The 15,570-nt window shown below is 61.4% G+C and overlaps 1 protein-coding gene across 5 annotated transcripts in view; it reads left to right on the top strand.

The window, feature by feature from the left end:
- The first annotated feature begins 2,657 nt into the window (after positions 1-2,657).
- Positions 2,658-15,570, top strand: part of CAPN15 (calpain 15) — a 21,452-nt gene continuing 8,539 nt past the window's right edge. For 3 of the 5 annotated variants that reach the window (XM_028485657.2, XM_028485655.2, XM_028485659.2), the window contains exons 1-2: positions 2,658-2,816; positions 10,674-10,968. In XM_028485657.2, the coding sequence (XP_028341458.1) occupies positions 10,787-10,968 (182 nt within the window). In that variant the 5' untranslated portion in view covers positions 2,658-2,816; positions 10,674-10,786. Of the gene's footprint in view, positions 2,817-10,199; positions 10,969-15,570 lie in introns of those variants that run through there. The other 2 variants (XM_028485658.2, XM_028485656.1) reach the window with 2 other exon arrangements.

Below are 15,570 nucleotides of genomic sequence, written 5' to 3'. Positions count from 1 at the left end.
GTTGGAGTGGGAGAACACATGACAAAAACCCATTGTAAATGGAAACGACAGTGTCCGGCTGCTGCCCAGGAAGAGCTTCCCAGAGAGCCTCTTACAGAGGGTGGCCTGGGCGGAGCGTGCCCAGAGAGTGCTGGAGGGGGCCGTGGCGGACACGTGAGCCCAGTGTCAAAAGTGCATCTCTTCCGTGTGGGGACCCTCCACCCCCAGCCCCAAAGAAGATCCTGTGTCAAGTCAGCTCCTCCCTCAACGTTGCTAGAGCCCGGGCTTCACCCTTCGAGGTCTTGGCCAAAGAGCACAAAGCAAGACTCTGCCCCTCCCCTGGAAGCAGACTGCTGGCAGGTGGTTGCACAACCGGCCCCAGCCCCTGGTTCCTCGTGCCCTATGTGTACTGCCCGGGTCCTTGGCTCAGGCCTGCTCCAGCCTGTAAACACTAAAGGAAGGGGTGCCTGCCTTCACCCCCAGCCCTGTGGCGCCAGTGCCTGTCACTCCACCTGCTGGTGGTTCAGAGACCAGGAGATGGAGGCCCTGTGAGGGCGTCTCACAAAGCAGGTGATTACGGGTCATTACATAAAACCTGCCAGAGCACAGGTGTGTCCTGTCCTCAGCCGCCTGCTGGCCTTAGCTCCCACGTGCCTGTCACCACGGAGAGTCCCTGTGCCCTCATCCCCATAGAATCTCCACTCCTTGAGAGCGTTTGGGTGTCTTGTTCACTGCTGTGTCCCAAAGCCGCAAAAAGCGCGAGTGAGACCTGCACAGGGACACTTGAACTAATGCCGCCCCCCACCCCCTCTCTCCTCTGGGTGGCTATCTCCTGAAGGTCACTTATCTTCTGCTTTATAGTTACTTAAAATTTACACCTATGTGCTTGACAACATCTAAGATGATCACAGGTTGACTATACAGATGCATTCCTGGTCTCGCTGCTCTGGTCCTCCTGCTACCCCTGCACATGAAACCTGTTCCTTCCAATTCCCTCCTGGGACAGTCTTGAAGAATCCTCCTGAGGCCCTCTTCTGGTGACTGGGCTTTCTCCCTATGACAGCAGGCCTTAGCCCCTTACTGGGGAGAGCTGCGATGCTCCTGCTCTCTCCCCACCCCCACGTAGGGACTGGCTCTGCAAACCCCTGCAGTGAACTGGCGGGAACCTCAGCTATCAGGTCACCAGGCTCAACTTTGGCTGTTTTTCTTGTTGGGAGGTTATAGGGCTGTGGACACCAGTTCTGGCCCAATCACCCCAGGCAGTGCAGATGGAAGGGGGCTGGGAAGGAAAGGGACTTGTGGTCACTGAGCCACCACTAGGAGTCGGCCCTTGACTCCGTCCTCTAGTGATTCTGCAGCCACCAGCCTTGGTCAGAGGCCTGTCATTGTCACCTTCGTGCAGGTGAGGAAGCTGGAGGTGGGCTGAGTCCCCAGAGGCACTCAGGAAGCAGCTCTGTCTCGGCTGTCTGAGCCCAAGCACCTACGATTGGGACGTGGGTGTCCTGGCTGCAGCATCTGGAGAGTAAGATGGAGGCTTTCCAGGAGCATTGAGCGCTGTCCCTGAAGGTCCTACTGACTGGACGCTGGAGCAAACGTTACCTAACCCCCCCTTGCAAAACTCCTCTCCATCTGGAGGCAGAATTGGACCACAACCACTCTCCTTAAATCTGTCTTAGCTCAGGGGCCTTGCTTCCATGTCTCCTGCATGGGCCGTGCCTTCTCAGGATCCCCACGCGCCCCCTGAATACCAGGGTCCCTGGAGCTCCTCCCTCAGCATCCCCACTCCCCGCTGTGGCTTCTCCGTGCTTCGTTTGTGCCTGGTAAACCGCTGACACCAATGCGCTTTCAGCAGGTCCTGCTGCCTCCACAGCCTCTAGGCGACAGAGGGACCTCAGGCTGCCCAAAGGGCAGGGAGCGGCCGCCCCTGAGGAGGCTCTTTGCGAATGGCGGCGGATTCTGCTCAGAGGCCCCCCGCTCACCACACCGGCTTCCTTCCTGCCAGGCGCCGGACTGCGCCTCCCTCCGTCCTCCCAGCGGCGCGGGGGTGCTGGTTTCCCCGATGGCCGAGGAGAAACTGGGGCTCAGACAAGCAACGTGCCCAAGTCACACTGAGTGGCGCGGCCCTGGGTCAGCCCAGGTCGGTCCCAGCGAACCGGAGCTTCGGACCATGAAGGCTTTGCGGGGACCCGAGGAAGCAGACAAGTCCAGAAGGACCCCGTGAGGGAGCTGGCGGGTCTGCGATCACCGCAGACCTCAGGGGCCCGAGAGAGGTCAGCGGCTGCAGCCCCGCGCCTACCTGCACGGCAACCGGAAGCACTGCGACCGGGGAGGGCTGGAGGTCCCCCGCCCCTTCCTCCAGGCGGAGCATTCTGGGAGTTGTAGTCCCTGTCCCGTCGGGGCCTCCTTCAGCAAGCAGCGCCGCCCGGGACCGGGCTCGGCCACCTCCCTGGGAGCCCCGGGAAGTCGGAGAGCGCCAGTCGAGGCGGCTACTGGCCATCGCCCCGGACTCCGCCTCCCGGCCTGCCTCGCTCGCCGCGCCGCCTTGTGGGAGTGGTAGTCCGCGCGCGGGATTCACAGCGCCGCGTGCGCCCCGGGCGCGCCGTAGCCGCGGGGCCCCGGCAGGGCGCTACGCTACGGAGGCGGCGCAGGGCGCTGCGCGGGACGGGTCGGGCCGGGTCGGTGCGCTCGCCCGCTCCGCCTTCAGCGCGGGAGGCCGTCGGGGCAGCGCGCCGGCGGCAGAGGGCCCGCCAGCCCTCCGAGAACAAGTTGTGGGCCGGCCGGCGCAGACGAGCGAGCCCGGGCCGCGGGGACTGAGGAGGCGCCGCGGGTTTGCGGAGGTGAGTCCCGCTCCTGGGCCAGGCCAGGGCCGGGGGCGCGGCCTGGACCCCTGAGGGGCCGTGGCCGACGGGCGGCGCCTCCTGGGCATTGGCCGGTCCCGGCCGGGCTGGGGGTGCTGCTGGAGAGGGGAGCCGGCGGGACCTCGGGCAGGGGGAGACCAGCCCAGGGTGCTAAGGACACGGGAGGCGGCCTCAGCCCCTCCTGCCCTTGAGTGCCCTTACCTCCGGGCAGTGTCCCGGCCCCGGCGACGTTAGGGGATGTGTCCCGGGGCGGCCCCGTGGAGTGGGGAAGCAGGCGCACCCTGTGTGCCCACTGGCCACCAACCACACTTCCTTCTCCCGTCCCTCTCTTGCTGGCGCTGGAGCGAACCGAAAAGTTACCCATGGTGGCCCTGAGAATGTTTGCTAGGCTGCCGGCCGACCCAGCTCTTCCTGTTGCCCACAGGAGGGGCCCTTCTGATCCTGACTAGCGCAGCCTTGTTGTGTGGTCAAGTGGCCCTGACTGGGCTGGCTCTCGGGACCCCTTAACACACAGGAATTTGTGACCGGGCTCCAGGCAGCAGGACCCCAGTGAGGCCAGGCCTGGGAGTTTGGGGTCCTGTGGCTCAGAGCCATGGCGTCCTGTGAGGGAAACGGGCTCAGCTGGGTACTTGATAGTTCCGAGCTCTTCCTGGGAGCCCCTCCTTTGGAGATACCTGAGCTCCTCCCTCTGCCTGGGTCTGGGGGGCTGTGTGAACCACTGTTTGGAGGATGCCGGTAATCACCCTCCCGCCCCCAGAGGCTGGGGGGAGGGGGTAAGTCGATCCTTCCACTTCTGAGTGCTTTTCTCAAATGCGGGGAGAGAGGTAGTGTTTCCCTGGCCCAGGTTGCAGAAGGAGGGCCCCGGATGGACGGGGAGCCTGAGAGCCACTACTCTGCAGCCTGGCTGGTGGGAGCAGGTCTTGGAGAGGCCAGCTCAGCCTGGCCTTGGTGTTGAGCTCTTACTTCCTCTCAGGTCGTTCTGCTCCCGGGAGGAGCACCCCTCTTTTCTTCTGCATCTGAAACTCTAGAGCTGCTTCCCCTGAGCAGCCAGGCTGGTGACCTCGTGACCTACTGAGAGCCAGGCTTAAGCCCCGCTGGGCCCAAAGCTCAGTGATTGCACAGCTTTAGACAGGGACCTTCGGTCTCGGATCTTGTGTCTCTGCTTTGGGTCCCCCCAGACCACAGGCTCTGAGAGCAGGAAGTGGCTAGGCCCTCCGATCCTGCATCCAGAGGATGGCTCCAAACCCCTCTGCCCTTCTTGACGGGGTAACTTTGCTGAAACTCCTTGCTCTCAGGCCCTGCATGAAATTCTCTGGGCCCCTGTCTCTCAGGTAGCACTCTACTAAGCCCCACATTACAGACCTGGAGGCCGAGGCTGAGGGGCAGCCGGGGCTGTTGGGGAGGGTTGGATGGGGCTGCACAACCAGGTCTCTGATCCACGAGGATGCCTTTCAGCCTCTTTCTTCCACCACCGACAGTTTGTTTTTTATGCATGGAGTTGGGAAGAAGGACTCTGCTGCCCTAAAAATTCTCTGAAACCACAGGTGTTTTCACCGGCCTGAGCTGGTTGGTGAAGAGCCTAAGGGTTGCGGCCCAGACCCTGACCAAGGGTGCTCCGTGGCCTCTGGGTTAGCTGGCTCCTCACCCTGCTCTTTTGCCTGGACTGCCTCAGGCCCTCCCACCCGGCACCCACAGGAGCATCCCAAAGCAGGAATATGGTTGTGTCTCTCTTGCCTAATCCCTTCTGCCAAGTTCACAGGCAGGGACCACTCCCTCCCACCCCCTGCCCCGCTCTGCCAAGAATGCCCAGCAGGCCTGTGGTATCCCTTTGGCTGTCCCCGGCTCCCCCTGTGCCCAGCACTGCCCCATTCGCACCAAGGCAGGGTGGTCAGCGAGCATCCTCTGTTAGCTGCTCGCTGGCAGGCAGCTCTGGTGACCCAGCTCTGAACTTGGAGGGGAACTCCGGAGTTGGAGGGGGAGGCATCCAGAATGGCACCTCTCAGCCTCATGGATGAGGAAGGGTCACTGGCCTCCACCTTCTTTGAATGAGCTGGAAGGAGACTGTGGGTGGAGTTTGGGCTTGGAGACCTGCCCAGCCACACTCTGTCATCCTGGGTCACTCTGCAGATGGCTGTGCTGGTGCTGCCAGGACAGTGCAGGGAGCTGGGGGCTGTGGGAGAGCAGCATGGGGCCTCCCGATGCCTGCGGGATGTGCTGTTCCTCCAGTAAGGACTTGTCTGGGGCACCCAGGTTGGACTTGCACAAGACCGAGTGGGACACACGGCCTCACTGCCTGTCCTGGCAGCACCATCTCGCTTGAGCAACTGCTCCACACCTTGCTGTCTGCTTCCCTGAGGTCAAGGGCTGCAACCCCCTTTCCCTGGTGGCCAGGCTGGGGGACGTGCCTGGATGGTGCTGCAAAATATCAGAAGGAAAATAGGTTGATAGCTGCTGTTGACGAGAGTCATGGTGTCTTTGTCCCGAGGAAGGCATCCATGGCTTCTGCTCCTCTGGGTCGTCTTGGCCCAAGGCCAGAGCAGGGGAAGTTCTCCCATACCCGGCCCCTCCACATCCACACTGCTAGGACCTCCTGCCCCTCCCCCCACGCATGTTTGGAGCCCCTGCAGCTCCTGAAAAGGTGCCTCCCTTTGGGGTGAGCTGGAGGCTCCAGTGCCCTCACTGTGAGGTGGCTCTGCCACCCTCGAGGCCTGAGGTCACTGGGCTGCCCGGGCCAGGGCTGCTCCTGCTGCCACTTGGCAAACAGAAATGTGGCAGTGCCAAAACCAAGCACACTCATCATCAGACGGCACTGAACTCGTGAACTAGAAACGAGATCCTGGTGGCATCCCTGATTCCCTGACAATAATTTCCTTTTTCACGACGTACAACTGAGGCAGGTACGACTCCAAAGACAGAGGACACGCCGTGACCCTGTTCCCTTCCGGGAGGCAGCCGAGACCCCTGCGGCTTGTCCTCCAGCCTCCGTGCTGGCGAGCTGCCCCTCACCCATGGGTTTGATTTTGAGGGGTCTGTCTCTGCTCCTCCCTCCCCAGAAAGCAGGGGCCCTAGAAGCAGAGCAAATCCCACCTGACACCTGCTGGTCATTTATGTGACCAGTACCAGTGGGGCCCTGAGTTCTGGCCTGTGGCTGGATGCTTCAGGGCTGAGGTGCTGGACAGGCAGAGAAGTCCAGAAACGCCAGCAAAGCGGCCACCTTAAGAGTGTGTGCAGGCAGGGATCTGGGGCTCCAGCATTTCTCCCCAAGTTGGATGACAGGCGGTGCTCGTTACCATTTTGTTCCTGGACCTGGTTCTTAGGGGCGTTGATAGCAATTTTCAGCAGAACCTCCACAGTTTCCTCTCAGAGGTTGACGATGCTGTTGTGGGGTTCTGGCCCGGCTGTGGGGGGCATCTGGGCCTCACAGCACTCCTAGAAAGGACTGGCAGGGGGACATGTGCCCTGTAGGCAGTTGGAGTGGCCAGGTGATGCCAGGACCTGGGTCCAGATGAGTCTCACTGGCTACTGGCTGCTTGCCCAGAGCCCTGCCGCACCTGGGCACCTTTCGCTGGTGGCCCCAGCCATGGGCAGAGCCAGGCTGAGGGAGGCCTTGTTCCCTATGGCCCTGGCTGGCCTGAGGTAGTTGTGGCCTTGGACCAGGTAGCGAGGAGCAGCTGAATCAGGCCATGTCCCTGAGTCCTCCAACCTCTGGGTGAGGGACAGATGCAGCTTCTAAAGGGACATAGTCCCCGGCCACTTCCCATGGGAGTGTTTCCCTGGGGCAGAGGAGGTGGGACGGCCTCTGTGTGGCCTTTGCCTTGGGGTTGGCCCCAGTCTTGGGGTGGCAGGCAGAGCCATGTGGCCGGTCGACACCACTCTCCGACGGACTCTGGCTCCCGCCGATAAACCTGGGGGCTGGGGCTGCTGCTCCAGGGGCCAGAGTCCAGACCCTTCCAGGAGAGGGACAGGGCATGCCCTCTGGGTGGATGTGCTCTTGGCAAACCTGCCACGAAGCCTCACCTCCCAAGGCAGAGCCCAGGCACGAGCGCTGTGGATTTGTCCAGCTGCAGTGGAGCGGTGTGGGCACCCCCCTCAGAACCCTGGTCCTCACAGCCCTGCAGGCCGCCATGCCCTTGAAGCTTGGGGCTGTGGTCCTGGCATTCCGGGCACATTGCAAGGCAGACATGTCTCCTGGACTGTGTCTGCTGTCCCTTTGGTGCTCCCCAGGTAGAGCCACCACGTCCCCGGTGGCCCAACCCCTAACTCTGCACCCCACTGCCCTCCCACCTTGCGGATTTGGGCCCGTGAGCTGCTGATACGGGCGCCTGACCCCTCGAGGGTGGCCGTGGGAGGATGCTGTCCCACCCGTGCTGGGACAGGGGCCTCCTGGCATGGGGGGGCGGGGATTGTCCCAGCCTGGTTTCTGGAAGGGACGTAGGTGGGTTCATTCACTGTCCTGGCCTGTCCCTCTCTCAGGCAGGAGTACCAAGCTTCACGTCTGGTGGGTGCGGCTGGGGCACCCGGGCACAGGGAGCAATGCTCTGGGAAAGCCTGGGGTCCCCTCACGGCTACTCTCCTTCCGTGCCCCGTCTCGGCTGGTTTTGGGCGGCCTGTTGGGGTTGCTGCAGTTGTGAAAGCACCGTCATTACAAGATGAGATTTAACAAGACTTGCGCCCGGGGCCCTGGGTGGGAGGTGTGCAGTTGGCACATGGCAAACCAGCCAGGCGTGGGGCATGTACACTGTGAACACGGCTGGGCGAAGCGTGTACACGCATGTGGAAGTATCATCAGGTGGCCCGTGTCTGCAGATTCTGGTTGTCCCTCGGGACTCTGGTGCCCTGTGTGTGCACCCCACAGGCTAGCGGGGGCAGCCTGTGCTGATGCCCGCAGGACTTGCAGGAGCCCCCGGAGCGTTGGGGGTACAGGGAGTAAGGATCCCGCGCCTCCCCACCCTGGACCTGGGGTTCAGCCTCTGCCAGGTGTGGCTCAGCCCTAGTCCTCAGTCGGGTAACCCACCGCGGGAAGTGCCCTGAGGGCAGTGGGAGGAGGTGAGCTGGGTGAGGCCGTGGGGTGTCACCCCCGGGTCCCGGCTTGCCACCACCAAGACAAGCGCGTCCCACGCAGGGTCCTGAGGAGGGGTCACCCTCGTCCAGCCCTTCATGCTCTTGTTACTCTGGGGGAGGGTCCCCTGCTGTCCCCAGCCGCTGGGGAGTGCTGGTAACGCCGGGTGGGGGGCTGCCGTAGCCCTATGCCTGCACTTCCCTGAGGCCAGATCTAGGCCACCATCCCGCTCAGATCTAGGGCAGCGGTTCCCGAACAAGGGCAAGGAGGCACTGGCTTGGTCTGGGTGGTGGGACAGGCACACCCACCCTTCGGCATTGCCAGCGTCTGAGCCCAGGTTTCTGCCGGGAGACGCGATTATGTTGCATTGTTCCTGACACAGAGCAGCCAGGGAGCGGCCATGGGCAGTGCCGTCGGAGCCCAGGCAGGCCGCTCCCACTGGCGGCTGGTGAGTGAGTGAAGGACGCAAGAAGGCATGGATGAAAGGACCTGACTCGGGGCGGGAGCACAGGGCCTGGGCCAGGCAGCCAGGGTTCCCCCTCACCCCGGCGGGCCGAGCAGAGTGTGGGGGTGTTGGTGCTGCCATCCCCAGAACTCCCCAGAGAGGCCCTTCCAGGTCACCCTCCCCCAACACTCTTGATTAAAGGGTCGGAGTTTCCTGAAGGTGTGTCGGGAGGCTGGCACGTGGGGTACAGCTGCTGCCGGGCTTGGGTGCAGAGCTGGCCCCGCTTGGTGGCTCGTGTGCTGTCCACATGCAGTACCCCAAGTGTCTGTGACAGGCCTGAGTGCTCAGTCCCCCGAGGCTAAGGGCATCGGTGAAGAGCAGGCGGGTCCTCACAGGACCTTGATGCTCCTTCCTCCCAGCGAGCCAGGCCCACAGGCCCCCGGGAGGTCCAGGGCTGTGTCCTCACTCTTCCCTTGGCTCTACCTGCATCAGGCACACGTGATGCCAGCCCTGACCTGGCTGCAGGTGGACTGTCTACTCCCACCCGACCTTTGTTCTCACAGTGGACACCCGCCTGGACCCAGGCTTGAGTAGTCTTGCTCCATGGACACCTTTCACTGGGCTCAGCTTCAGCTCAAGCCCTCACCTGCTCAGGATTTGGCTGTGAAAGGGGAGTGTCAGAAACGCTTGGGCTCTTTTCCCACAAAGGGTTCCTATGTGGAGTGGGGTTCAGGAGCCTGGGTGCTGTTCTAGTTGTTGTGGTGTCCGACTCGTAATCATGGGAGAGGCAGGTGTCTTGAGTGACCCTGCTTGAGGTGGACGTGACCACTGGGAGCGTGCTCTAGCAGAGCCCATTACGGAAACCTTGGGCAGCCATGGCTGCTGCCCCTGGAGTGTGGCCCATCTTCATGGAGGTGAGCATCAACCACAGTAGAGGAAGGACCTCAACTCAACATAGGTGGTACGTGGTTCACGCAGGTTTCATCCTGATTCCAAACTGACCTGGCAGCACATTGGACGTGTTGGGTGATGTAACATATGCTACAGAGATTCCGTTTACCTGTCCTGCCTTTCTTTCGTGGCTGTCGGAGGGTTAGAAATGACATCTGAGGCTCATGTGATGCTCCCACTGGACGGCACTCCTGTCAGCAGGAGCCTCAGCCCTTCCTTCAGGGTCCAGGTGGGCAGTGTCGGCTTTAAAGGCCACTGGGGCCTCTGCCTCCACCATCGGCTCTGGTCATGCTGAGCAGGGGAGGCCTGAGTGGTAAGTGACTTTCGGGATCTCCAGGCCTTTCGGGCCCTATGCTGCTCTATCCTGTCCATGTCCCTTGGAGGAAAGGGTCCAGGTAAACGGTATTGCTACAGGGGACTCGGCTGGTCTGACTGAAGCCGTTATGGGGCAGGGGCCCAGACTTCTCCCACCCCTTCAGCCTCCAGAGCTACGTGTGCTGCTGGTCACTCAGGTGTGGGCATCCCCACCCGTGTCCCCTGGACACAGCATGGACCAGTGCTTCAGGGGCCTGGGCGCCCTCCAGCCTGCCTATGTGCAAGGACGCGTCCACCCTTTCCACCCCTGCTGCTGGCCCCTGTGTCCAAGGGACTTGTTTGGAAGCTGGGAGAAGGGTGTCATTGGGTGACGGACCTGGAGATGAGGGCAGGGCTGCTGATCAACTCTGGCCAAAAAGCCAATTGGACGCCCACCTTGGCCCAGAGCCTGGCCCAGGCATCTTGCCTGAACCTGACTGGAACTTGCCTTGTTTGAAATGAGATGCACCTGGCCTCCCATTTCAGGGCGGATGCTCTTGGGCCCATTGGCCTCCCCCTGGAAGGCGGGCAGCCTCCCGGGTCCCTGCCTGGTCACCCATCTCTGGGTGGGGGGAGCTGTCCCTCCAGAAGGGCCATGGTGGCGACTGCACCTCCCTGTGACTTTGGACGGCACCCAGTGCCCCTCCCAGAGGCCTCCTGCTAGGGCTCGCCTGCCCCGCTGGGCTCTTCTCCCTTGTTTTTCTTCTCTCTGGCTAAATATTCCCTAACTCCTTTCTTTTAAGGCTGATACCCTTTTGGCCAGCGACCGTGGCACAGCCGCTCCTCCCCTGTGGGAGCAGAGAGGGGGTGCTACTCCAAGGCGGAGGCGAGCTGTGCGCCGGGGCTGCAGCCCTGTTGGGACCCCAGCTGTGGAGACCCCTACTTTGGGCTCTCTTTTGCCACCCCAAGGACACTTGTGTGCTGGGAACCTCCCTGGGCTCCTGGGGGCTTGGTGCCTGTGAATCACGCTGTCTCTTCTCTCTCTTTATTCTCTGTGTCATTTCTGTTGTTGTGTGACTCGGACCAGCCCGGCCGCCCTGTCTCCTGCGTGGGTGCCCTCCTCCATGCTCCACTTCGCCAGCCGCCGCCAGCCACATGTGACCAGGCCCGGCTCTCAGCGTGGCCACCGTCACAGGGGCCATGGGGAGCTCCGCCTCCTCGCTGGCCACTGAGACCGAGTCGGACCACGGCTTCCCCAGGGGACTGCCCTACCCGGGGCCCCCGGCAGCGGCCGGCTGGTTTAGGAGCGGCCCTGGGGGGCCTGTCTGGGGTGACACCCTGGTCACCCGGCAGCACCAGCCCCCACGCCCCCGGGCCCGAAGGTAAGAAGGTGGAGACGGCGTGGCTCCAAGGGACCCTGAGGGGCGGGTGCTGCTGTCAGGTGCCCCTTCCTCGGCAGAGGGACTTTCAGAGAAGCGGGGTCCCTGTTCCTTAGGGTCCTCTGGCGACTCACATCCCCCAGACACCTGAGAGGCTCTGGGTTGCTCACTCAATAGAGAAGGCCCGGGATGCCGGCCCCTCCTGGAGCCGGGCTGCAGGTCTCGCCCGACTGGTTGGAGGTGGTTGGGACGGGACCTTGCAGCCCACCTTGAGCCCGGGGCTTGCTTGTCTGCTGGAGCTGGAGCTTCTTGCTGGGTGGGGAGGGGCAGGGGCACAGCATGCACCAAGAATGCTGGCTTGCTTCCCATGGGATTTGAGGGGCACTGCCCTGGTCCCCCACCCGTGCGTGGTGCCCTGCTCTGATGTGGCTGCCTGCAAGGGAGCAGAGGGGGGCGTGGGTCCCCGCTGGCAAGGCTGCACACGCCAGCTCCCGCCAGCTGCAGCCGTGGCTGCACTCAGACCCGCCCAGGCTGCCCTGGATCACCTGGAGAGCTTCCCCTTGGGGTGCTGGGGTGACAGGCGTGGGGCAGCCCGGGCAGCGTGCCCACTGCTCACGTCTGGGTGGGTTGGGCTCCGATGTCAGCCACGCACACACTGACGCCCCCGCCTTTGCCCCGTCCTGCGGCCTCACTGGAGGGAGAGGTACCTGGTGCACAGCAGACACTCAGGGTCCACGGACCTCTGGCCAGAGGCAGCCTCACTCTCCTGGGCCCCCACCCCTGGGCTTAGTGGGTAGTAGACACCCTCCTCCATCTCCCGAAGGCCCCTGCCAGCTGCCCTTGGCTGTCACTTCTCTTGGACCTAGCTCACTTGTGCAGGACAGTTTCCTGGTGTCTGTGGGCCCCACGCATGTCCTGGGCTCACCATCTAGGTGGCCAGCAGGCGTGTGGGAGCAGGACCTGCCTCCTGGGAGGCTTCAGGGGTAGTATGAGTGGTCTTGTCTGAGTTACCGTAGTGGACGGAGTCATGAAGGCTTGAGGTCCAGAGGGATGTGCTGGGAAGCAGATGATGGCAGAGACCAGGAGTTAACAAATCGCCTCAGTTCACTTGTTACTGTATCTGTGACGCGTTTTATTGGGGTGTAACGTAACCTACCACCAGATCCTCTGCTCCTAAGCGTGTGGCTCAGTGGTTTTAGTCCACGTGTGCGGTTGTGCAGCCATCAGCACAATCCAGTTTCACAGCATCTCCGAGACCCCATCTCCTGCCCATTTTCAGTTACCTCCCACCCCCTGGAAATCACTCATCCACTTTTGGTCTTTGTGGATTTGCCACAGAGACCAAAAGTGGATATTTTATGTTTTACGTCAAGGGAATCACACCTTTGTGTTTGCCTCTCTCACCGAGCATTGTGTTCTCTGGGCTCATCCACGGTGTAGTATCAGTGCTTCACTCCTTTTATGGCTGAATGATGCTCCACTGTGTGGAGTTTATCTGCTTATTAGTTGATGGACATTTGGACTCTTTGCCCGTGGATTTTATGAATCTGCTGCCGTGAACATTTGTGTACCGGTTTTTGCATGGATGTGTGTTTTCACTTCTTTTGGGTAGATACATAGAACCGAGTTGTTCGTGTTTATTGTAAGTTTATGTTTAACTTTCTCAGAAACCGCCAGGCTGTTTTCCACAGTGGCTGCAGTGTTTGCCATCCCCACCAGCCGGGCAGGGAGGGTTCTGGTTTCTCCCCACCCTCCCAATGCTGTTACTGCCTGCGGTTCTGATCCTGGCCTCCTGGTGGTTTGAGGTGGTCGTTCATGCTGTTTTGATCAGCTTATCCCCAGTGGCTGGTGCACCTCTTCACGCCTTTCTCCATGCACACATGTCATTTTATTTCTGCATATTTATGTCCTCAGGATAAATTGCCAGGGGTAGAATTACCGGGTCGGGGGGCAGGGGAGCTGCGGCGAGCAGCAGAGGTGGCGACCCTGTGCCCCAGCACGTGTGTGCCTGTTGGATCTTGGCTCACGCTGACCAGCCAGCAGCCTGGGCGGGCAGCGCCCTCTCTCACTCTCTGGCCTCCCGCCAGGCCTCTCCGCGGGCTGGCGCATCCGGCCTGGCACTCCAGGCAGGTACTGACTGCCCCTGGGAGCAAGTTGTGGGAAGAGCTGCCAGTGACCTTGAGGAATCCAGACACCCAGCATAGACACTAGAAGGAGCAGCGCTGGGGGCTGGGCGGCACAGATGCAGGAAGAGGGACAGAAAGGCCGGCTGCCAGGACCCCTCCCCACACCCATACCTGGACACGTGGACATGCACTTGCGGACGGTCCGGCTGACTCTTCCCCTGCTCTCATGGGCCCTGGGCATTGTGCGGACACCTGCCGCAGGCAGCCCACCCTTCACTGAAGAACCTCCAAGCCTGGGTGTGACACCCACCACCAAGCCAGGCCAGGAGCTGCGAGGCCTTGAGTAGTAACGGCATCCACCACCTACGAGCTCGGGCCTCCCCTGGGGACACAGAGGCGGATAGGACAGCCCAAGGCTGGCTGAGGATGACCTTAGAGGGAGGGGCCCACGTGCACCTCAGAACCAGCAGGGGGTCAGGTGGCCACATCCTGCCTGGGAGCCTGGGCTTGGGTCTGCTGGCCTGACCGAGCAAGGTCCTTGAGTGGGGACAACACTTACTCTTCTCAGCTTTTTGGGGGAGGAAAAGGCCGTCCCCAGGCTCCTGCAGACCCTGCGTGTCCCATGCCCTTCCATCACCTCCCTTTTGAACTGGAGCTGAGTGTTGCAGCCCCAGAGAATTGAGGGCAAAGCAGGTATTTGGTGTCCATTTCCCACTTGGCTGGCCTTCCTGTCATGCGGAGTAACGCCCGTGTCCTGGATTGGTATGCTGGTCTCCGACTTCCAGGCTTTGTCTGGTGCTCTGGCCTCACCTCGGACACTCTAGGGATCCAGGTCCTGGGCCCCCAGCGCATCAGGGTGGCCGTGAGGGTGGCCCTGTGTGTGGAGACCAGAGCAGGGTAGTTGAGGGGGTGGGGACGAAGGCCCAGGGCTCCTCTGGACACCTGGTCGCTGACCCCAGAGCCACTTCATCTCCGCCCACCTGGTGATGCTGAGGTGCGGACTGAGGTGTGGGCTGCAGGGGTCCCTGAGGGAGCACAGCTCCCACCGCCTCCAGGTGTCACCTGCTGTGTGTCCTGGGTATGGCCTCATGTTCATCCGGCCCAGGGACTGGCCAGCTGTTGGGTCATGAGAGGGGGTGGGACTTGGGCTCTCTCCCCCTCCTGTGTCTGCTCAGCATGTCTGGGACCACCAGGGGGCCTGGAGCTGAGGGCAGGTGTGTCCTAGGAGGGCCCCAGGCCCACCTGTCCTGTGCTGGGGGCAGGGGCCCGAGTCTTCTCCCTGGACACCCCTGACAGGAGCAGGTGGTCCACAAAGGGTCAGACCAGCTCTGCAGGCCAGGTGGGGCACCCAGGGCAAAAGACCATCCTCTGAGCCTGGGGCCCACGTGGAGGCTGCCCGGGACCCAGCATGTATGTGCACGTGTGTGTCTGTGTGGGCACACATGTACCCACGCCTTGACCGTGGACCCTTCTGTCAGTGGGGAGCAGCAGGGGAGGCTCCAGTCATCTCCAGGCAGATTTCTTAGGCTTTTGGTAGTGCAGGAGCCAAGGCCAAAGCTGACCTGGCCAGGCCCCACCCCCATGCTGGTCACCCCAGGGCCCGTCCACCCACTTGGGTGCTGTGGGCAGCCTGTCAGTCTGAGCCACACGCCCAAGAAGGCGGCTTCACAGTTTGCTCTGGGCCAAGGAACAGTCGTGCTGCTCGGGGGACATTTTTTGTTTGTTTGTTTGTTTGTTTGTTTTAATATTTATTTATTTGGCTGAGCTGGGTCTTAGTTACGGCATGTGGGATCTTTTAGTTGCAGCATGCGGTATCTTTAATTGAGGCATGCGGATCTTTAGTTGCGGCATGTGGGATCTAGTTCCCTCACCAGGGATCGAACCCAGGCCCCCTGTATTGGAAGTGCAGAGTCTTAACCACTGCACCACCAGGGAAGTCCCTTGTTTTGTTTTTTTTGAAGAGGGAAGCTTTCTTTCTTCCTGAAGGATTTGGCACAAACATACCATAAGAAGCACAAGCTTCATGCCCTGTTATACAGAACAGTTGAATTTTCTGCCAAGCAGAGCAGCTACAGTCAGGGTAGGAGACTGTGTGTGTGGAGTGTGGACGCCCCTCGCACCTGGGTTAGTCCTCAAGAGGCGGGTTGCGGGGCTAGCTCTGCCCACCCCAGAGGCTCCCAGAGCCCTGCTCCCACCCCTCTCCTCAGCCCGCAGGAACCATCAGGCTCCTCTCTGCCTTTGGATTTGCCTGTCCTGAACATTTCCTGTGGATGGAATCACACCACATGTGGCCTCTTGTGTCTTTCAGGGCTCGTTGGTGTTGTGTGTTGGTGCTTCGTTCTTCTTGGTTGCTGAATGATATTCCATGTTTCGTTTATCCATTTATTCATTGATGGATACTTGGGTTGTTTACACCTTTTTTTTTTTTTTTTTTTTTTGCGGTACGCGGGCCTCACTGTTGTGGCCTCTCCCGTTGCAG

This window comes from Physeter macrocephalus, unplaced genomic scaffold, assembly GCF_002837175.3.
Source record: "Physeter macrocephalus isolate SW-GA unplaced genomic scaffold, ASM283717v5 random_506, whole genome shotgun sequence".
Lineage (NCBI taxonomy): Eukaryota > Metazoa > Chordata > Mammalia > Artiodactyla > Physeteridae > Physeter > Physeter macrocephalus.
Note: the sequence above shows the minus strand (reverse complement) of the source record. Positions and strands in the feature narration are given on the sequence as shown.